Source organism: Berghia stephanieae, chromosome 4, assembly GCF_034508935.2.
Source record: "Berghia stephanieae isolate SIO BIC M18660-M18661 chromosome 4, UCSD_Bste_1.3, whole genome shotgun sequence".
NCBI lineage: Eukaryota > Metazoa > Mollusca > Gastropoda > Nudibranchia > Aeolidiidae > Berghia > Berghia stephanieae.
This window is the reverse complement of record NC_088363.1, coordinates 72,481,992-72,490,255: the sequence shown is the minus strand read 5'-3', so window position 1 is coordinate 72,490,255 and position 8,264 is coordinate 72,481,992. Positions and strand designations below refer to the sequence as shown.

Sequence of the window (8,264 nt, the reverse complement as noted above, 5' to 3'; positions counted from 1 at the left end):
AATAAACATTCAGCAGTTATCAGAAGTGTCCAATCGTATCATTACAAAGCAGCATTGATAATTCAAACAAACTATTCTTTAAATTTTCAAACATCCTAACTCACAAACTTTTTAAAAAGTCTAGAAAAGATTGAAAATTAAATGATTCGCAAATCTAGGGGGGGAATCTGCAAAAATCTTTGTCCCTAGTAATTACAACAGAACAGTCTTGAAAAACAATACAGATAATTTGGAAATAACAAGTAGCAAGATTGTGAGCCTTGAGATTAAACAACTTTATCAATTATGTAGCATAGATGTCATTTTTTCATTTGTGGGGACTTCTAATGTGTTCAGCAAAAAATGGTACCATTTCTCTACTGTTTATAAGTCTGAGGATCATTAGGCCCTATTATTTAGCAGTGAAGTATTAGAGCTTATTAACACTTGATATCGCAGAAATCACAAACAATTCCATTTATGTCTGTGTATTCTTTACAACAAATATTGTTATGGTAAACATAAATAATTGATCCAAACACTCACAAATTCATGCAGTCCTGGGATGTGTTAAAAATATCCATGCTGCAATGTACCTATTTATATTATAAAATTGGTAATTTATATTTCTTTTTCTCCACAAAGATGCACAAAATGAGGACACTTCTCACATTTGGGCAACAAGTACATATATTATCATAAATTATATGAGGATGAAGATGATGATGATGATGATGATGATGATGATAGTGATGACAAAGGGTGATTTTGAAATAGCAGCAAAGAAATTTCTAAACGATTCTTTACAATTAAAAAAATTCACTTTGCACACAAGCGTCCTTGATAGCCATCAAAATTCATCTCTACAATTATTAAACTATCCTACCATCACATGTTATGTCAAGATGATTTGAGAGGAGACGGTTTAGCCAAGCCATCCCTGTTTCTGAGTCGACTTGGTGTTGAAGGGCTCTGAGGATCATCAGGCCCTCCGCGATTTCTTGATGAACGTCGAGGTGTTTCAGCCTCATTACCGGACAGTCTGGATATAACACTACTTGTGCTCAAAACATCATCATCTATGTGTCTATCACTATTCTTCATGTCCATGAATAAACCATTTGAATTATGCGACAAACCTTCAGTACTATTCAAGCACTCAGACGACAACCTATGATTTGTGGAAGTACTTTTAGATGGCGTGCGTTGTAGAACATCTCCATCAGCAACAATAAACTTTTTTGGAGACAGGCCATTTCCTATTGACCTGGATATACTTGACGATTTCAGATTGGGACGAACTAAAGAAGATAATTCCTCTCTTTCTGGTGAGAATAATTTTTCTGATCTTTTCACAAAAGAATCTAATGTCTGTTGACACTTGTCCTTTGGGGTTAAACGATTTCCCCATCGAGTTCTGCTCCTAACAATTTGACTAAGCTTATCACCTACTCTTCTCTTCAAGGGTTCTTTTACAATTAGTTTACTAGGGTCTACAAGAGCATTAAGGTCAGGCCGATTTGGGAATGGTTTTATCACAGGTTTGGATTTAGAATTTGTACGGCACTCTCTTTGAGGTCTATGTGGTTTGTTTTGGGAGGAGAGTCTTGTAGACTTGTTTGAAGGTACAAAATTTTCATCTGATGATGAATCAAGTTCTGAATTTCTTTCTTTATTCCTTAAAGAACGCTTCAATTTTCTATCTTTGTCTTTTTTGTTAAGACTTTGGCTCTCTGAAATACCAAACAAATCTTTCCTAGTTTCGTCTGCACTTTCTTTCAGTTCAACAGAAATATTTCCATCTGAATCAGACAACAGCTTTCCATATTTTCCCTCCTTAACCTTTTTCTCTGATACCTTTTCAGATTTGGCAAACTCTTCTTTAGTATCAACAGGCACATTTTTGCTAAGACTTTTAACTTCCTCAGCAGATACTACATCAGTCTTTTTGGCCTGACTGAAAACATCTCCACGTTCATCAAAATCATTATTCACTACTTCATAAGTTATCACACCTTTCACTGGGGAATTCGATTGTTTCTTCAATCTTAATTTGTTACTGTGCTTTGTCTTCTCCTTGGGACTTTCAAGAACAATAGTCCTCTCTGTAACTTGAATTTTTCCACTAGGGACATAAATATCACCATCTATTGTGGCATACACATTGTCTGGATCTACCCTTGGAGAAGGAGACATTTTCTTAGGCTTCTTTGTTGGTGAAGGTTTTTCATCACATGGAGATGTTATACTCCAATCTTTACTGGATTTTTTCTTGTGGAAACTTATCTTTGAAGGACTGTCATCTCTGACAACTTTCCCTTGAACTGATTCTCCATTTGAACTCCCATCAGAACTATCAATTCGAGATACAGGACTTTTTAAAGGTATGTTTTTCTCTTTGCTGATATCAAAAATATTTCTATTATCCGAACTCGATACACCCCTTTCTTTTGTTTCAACTATCTTTGATGAGTCTGAGCAACCTGAAACAGGTAAAGCCAGTTTGGACTGTTTGTATTTTTTGGACCCATCTCTGTGTTTCTTCTTTGCCTTTTTATGCCTATTACCGTCTTTCTGTGGGATATCAGGAGATGCATGGTCTGAAGATGACCACTGATCTTTCACTTTAAATTTGTCAAATAAATTTCTGGACTGTTGAGCGGGTGAAGCAAAGTCTGCATTGGACTCAGAAGAAAACACATCATTATCTGAGTTGTCAACATCTATACAAAGGACAGAGTTCAAGTGATCACTCTGACTCAGCTTATCTTGTTTTTGTTTCAGTGACTTGGACTGAAGAATGGAGGTGAGTTTCATCTTCAAATCACTTCCTGCCGTTCTCTTGTTATCTCTATCATCCAATTCTAGGACCTCATCATTCACTTCAGGCTTCTCCTCCTTAACGTTATCTATTAGTATTTCTTCTCCTCCTTTCACTTTCCCTAGATGACTCATTTGAGCCGAATCTGTCCGAGAACCTTCATAATTACTGAGGTCATTATCACTGCTATCGCCTGCCATATCAATAAGGGATTTACTAATATTATCACCATCTGAATTTTCATCTTTTACACTTTCTTCCATTTTCACATTTTCAGAAGTTACAGGTTCTTCTTTCACTTCCTTTTTCACACTACTTTTAGAAAGTTTACTGTGTTTTGAATGCTTCATTTTCTTACTCAACTTCTTTTTAATTACTGCTTCAAAAGAACTATTTCTCTCCTCATCTAAATCTTTGGGAGTTTTCAAGTTCTCCAGAGTAAACAGATTTTTCCTTGGCAACTTGGAAACCGTACCCTTATGGCAGAATGAACTATAAATAGAATCAAAGTGGAAGAAGTGTCTAATCCCTTCTGCTTCCCTAGAACTCAGGTCCAATTTTGGGTCAGTCAAAACATCAATCTGCATTTTGAAAACACTCTCCTGAAGTTTGAATAACTGTTTTTTGGTTTTCTCTCGTTTTCCTATCATGTAGCATAGGTTTCTTGCCTGAAATTAGAAACAAACAAAAATGAATTAGAAGTATGATAAAACAAACAAAAAAACTTCCAAAGGGTAATTAAATTTTCTTTTCCAAGTTTCATGGTAGACGAATCAGACCATAGGATACTAAGTAATCTAAATAATCGGAAATTGGGATTAAAATCCCAGATTTCCAACAAAATGTAACACATAGTCTTGCAAGCCACTAGTGGCAAATACTAGTGACTGTAATATGATAGACAGTAGCCCCTGGGGCATGTTTGTTATTTTGCGCAAAGTTGATTCAAGTTTGCAGGGACCCAATGCCCATTGCCCATACATGAACAATCTAATTAAAAATATTCCATAGAATAGTTGAACTCTCTCAATCCTCTCCAGGACTGCTGACACTTGAGCCATTTGAACATGAAAGTAAATTTAATTGCATTTCAGACAAAACAAAAGAAATTATGATGAGACCAGCAAACAAAATGCAAGAGTGGTGTGAAAAGAGAGAGATTTAGTTGAAACCATGTCGAGGTCTCAATGTTGAAAGGAAATGAATGAATAAGCAATTAAATATCGACCAAGATGTTCACTTGAATCAGTACCATGGTTGGACAAAGAGGACCAAAGACAATTTCTAATCAACAAAAGAAAAAAAGAGGGATTGTATACATTTTTACACTCATAGAACATTTAAATCAGAGACCAAAACAAACCAAAAAAAAAAGTAAAAGGAATGGAGTGGAGTGGGTGAGAAAATTTGACTATAATTTATAAAAACTATTACACGGCTCTCCACACCTGATTATTACTTGATATATTATCAGAATGATGTCAGCAAATTGTAATTGAGTGGCATGTCATATTTTAACTATGACTTTGTCTCAATTTCCAGGGTATCATACAAGAAAAGATCATTGACAGCCCCATCTAATAAGACATATCATAATTATAGCAGAGCTGTCAACCGACAATGTAGTATGATTTCTAAAAATCAAGATTTGTTTTCTGAAATCAAAAGTACAAAAATCTATTATTCTAATCCAGATAATACAACATTCAAAAATGCAAGTCTTTATACTGAAGTCTAAAAGAAATATGCTTTAACAACATGCAAAGACTATCAATTAGTCACCACTCATGTAACCATAGCTAAATCATCAGGAGATACAATCTAGAAAAAATATGACTTTAGAAATCCAGTTAGTATTTCTTTAATTATAACACATAAAAGAAAAAAAAAAGTGGGGGAAGGGGGTGAATGGAGATAGCAGCTCTATAACAGTGTTACAGATTAATAGCAATCAACTGCTGAGATTGGCATAATTTCCCTTGGTTCAGCAGAGTAGTCTCACTGGTTAGAACTATCATGAAGATAGAAAGATTTATTTTAAAAAAAAAATAAAAAGAAAGATTCTTAAACTGTTGAAATCTTAGCCATACAATTGTCAACATAAATTAATGAGTGAAGCTTTACTTCTGTACTCTTTGCTGCCACTTGGAATATTTCAGAGTGAATCCTCCTACCACACACTCAAAGGGGGTGGGAGTATTTGGCTGTGACCACTGTAAACCTAAACATTCCTTTAATAGAACTCATCACTAACACCACATACCCTTTCAAGGTCCTGCCTCAAGTGAACAAACATTTTCATGCGGGCACTGAGGCTGTCTTTCTGCTGTTTCTGCATCTGGTTCTCCTCTTCTACCTTGGGCGTGATGAGAGGTTTGTTGAAATTCACCTGATAGGAGTACACACATGTTAAAACATTGTACATTTTGAGTCATAAAACTTCTATCATGCCCCTTGTTACCTAAAATTTTGCAAAGCTACTCATTTGTTTTTAAGAGTTTTTTCTTTTTTTTTACGACAATTGCATCACTTTTGCACCAATAAAAAGTAACGATAGAATTGTCAAAAGCTTTAGGTCCAACTTTCAGGCAGTAAAGAAAATGTAATAGAAGTGGGACTAGTTCACCAGAGATGAGAATTGTCGTCAAGAATTTACCAAGATTTTAACAGGGTTCCCACTCAAAACCCATTTCAAAATCAAGACTGCCAATTTTTTTCCAAGACCAATAGTTTCTCCACAACTAAATTTTTGTATCGACTGAACTTTTGTTTCAAATAAAAGTAGTCAAGTCAATGTCAATGTCTTAATTCGAATTGGCAGAGTGGTTTTTCATTGCCGTTCACACACACCACCACCAAATCTCAGCATCAATGACATCAGACTTACACACAAAACTATCTAATGATGAAGGCTTTGGCATCACCTGTGCCTGCGTTGAATCAGAAGGAAGCACAAGAGCTAATAGACGTAGACGGCTTTGCAAATAAAGTTAAGTAACTGTCACTCCTAGATATAGCCAATGCTAGTGACTTGTGATTGTTCCCTTGCATGTGGGAAGTCAAAGCAGACCTTCCCATGGTCTTGATATTGATATAAATCGTCTTTTTACACAATATGCAGTATGTTTCAAGATTGCTGCTAGTATTTTTTAACCAGTCTTTGAAAGCCGGGTATTTGGTACAGAACTCCTGGAATGTTCCACCAGGCATGATTAGCAGCAGTTAACTTAACATAGCTTAATCAGTGATGATAATAGTAATTTATCAAAAAGGAGGAAAATTTCTCGGTCTCTCACACACAAGCAAAATGTAAAAAATAACAAGGTTTTGTATTATATGTGATATTGATATATTACTATTACTATTAGTGCAAATCCCTTCTTATCAATAGACAAAAATTTACTTGTAAACATTTAATGAATTGTCCTTTTCACATAACATTTTAAAGGCCTACAATAATATTCAAATAAAGGGCCAGAAAGTGTTTTCTTTTAATTTTCACTTTATAAAGCAGGCTAAATATCTTGTTGTAGTGGTTGGTTTGTGTGTGAGTGTTGTTTGTGTGTTTTGTATGTGTGTATCAGGTAACAGTAGGTAAAACAATTCTCTAAAAAAGCAAATCTTTTGAAAGATCAAAAAATACCTTTCGTTTCATTTTCCAATACTCTGTGACTACACTCACAGCCTCTGCTGGGATAAAAAATTTGGTACCAATCTCATGTTCGTCAACCAAAGTATAAAATTCTTCCTCCAACTGTTTTAACCTAATTAGAGAAAAATGCAACAATAAAGCTTTTATGGGTAGAAAACAGAATGTGTTTACCACATAATATAACACTTGACTAAATTAAAAGATGCAGAGACACAGGGTTAATGTGACGAGAGAAAAAAAGGAAACCCAAGGAAACACTTGGGCAGCATTTTCATCTTCAATTTTGCTGATGAAAACATATTCTGCAACTGTTTTTCTCTTTTAAAAACAATAGTAATACATTTAAGGGGTGGTTTGGGTCTTAAAATTTTATTTTTAATTACCTTTATTGGGCGGTTTTAATAATTCTGTATCATCATTATAGGTTAAAAAAACATTTTTGGTGGAAATATATACATTTCTGTGTTGATACCCGTTTTGCGACCTGATATGGGGGTCTGGCATCATAAATTATAACAATCTTGTGGCAGACTTTCCAAAAAAACTAAAGAAGGAATAGCCTCCATATTCTTCCCTCTTATTAACATTGTAGCATTTTGTGTCACCATAGAGAGATCTTACAGCTTTAGCTTATGGAATTTTTATTAGAACATTACAAAGTTTTGGATCAAAATGTTATGAAAAAATTGCTGTTAAAAATTTATAAGTTGATTATAATTCAATATAATTCATATCTTATCAAAAAAAATATCTCTATGGCGACATAATACATTATCTCTACGATAACTGGAAATATTCAGACAATTTCATGGAATAGATTCTGAGAAACATTTGACACAGTATCGCATACCTCTAGAAAAAGAAAAATGACATGAGAAAATAGTAAAATAGCTTTCGGTTTTTCACACTTTTCTTACTACATGTACCCTTCTCAACTGTATTTTTCATGCCTTTATGGTCTATTTTGAGAAGTTGGACTTCAATAATATTATTTTTAAGATAATAATATATTTTCCACCAAAATCTCTAAATTAATATTTTGAAGGATTTTCCTAATAATTAGACCCAAACAGCCTTCAACCCTGTTGAATATCAACTTACGGAATATCAATATTATGAAACACTTGCATTAAAGCTTACTTTTCTGCTCGTTGTTTTGCCATTTCTGCTTCAGATACATCATTTTCATTTTCTTCTGTTTCCTCTAAGTCTTCCTCGTTCTTTTTTGGCGAGTCTGAATCAGATGCATTTCGATTCTTTGTGTGCTTGGGGCAAAATGCCTGGAGAGGACAATGTAACATTGAATCAAAAAAATTAGATAAACCCTGCAGACTTGCAGAGGCATAAATAAAAAAAACAAATAAAAATCTGTATGATTTTAAAAACCACTGAAAAATTGATATAGAAAAAATTACAAAATCTAAGTATCATATTTTTTAAAAATAATTATTTCAACAACAAAAAATAGAATGTGGCTAAGATTGTGACTTTAATCCTTTTTTAAAGGGATTACTGTTCAATAGTCAGAATAGATTAACTTGTAAATCCATTATTAACCAACTGATGAGGGGCAGCGTGGCTCAGTCTTTGCTTGTGTGGCCTTGAGCAAGTCAAATCACCCTAGCTCAGTATGCAGCGCTGCACTGCGACTGACGCCTGGGTTATTCCAGTCTTCCCTTGGAATGGACCATAAAGACAAATTTCCCTTTGTGACGAATATAGGGAATTTAATTTTATTTTTAAAAAATTGATTATCAAATCAAAATTCGAGATTCAAAAACTACGACCAACACACTGTAGAAAATAGTATCA

At 34.2% G+C, this 8,264-nt stretch overlaps 1 protein-coding gene across 1 annotated transcript in view; it reads right to left on the bottom strand.

Annotated features, from left to right (window-relative positions):
• Positions 1-605: 605 nt before the first annotated feature.
• Positions 606-8,264, bottom strand: part of LOC144971177 (uncharacterized) — a 33,816-nt gene continuing 26,157 nt past the window's right edge. Inside the window, exons 14-17 of the mRNA XM_078911662.1 lie at positions 7,593-7,732; positions 6,444-6,564; positions 5,064-5,189; positions 606-3,468 (exon numbers count right to left, since the gene is read on the bottom strand). Of these exons, the coding sequence (XP_078767788.1) occupies positions 880-3,468; positions 5,064-5,189; positions 6,444-6,564; positions 7,593-7,732 (2,976 nt within the window). The 3' untranslated portion in view covers positions 606-879. The remainder of the gene's footprint in view (positions 3,469-5,063; positions 5,190-6,443; positions 6,565-7,592; positions 7,733-8,264) is intronic.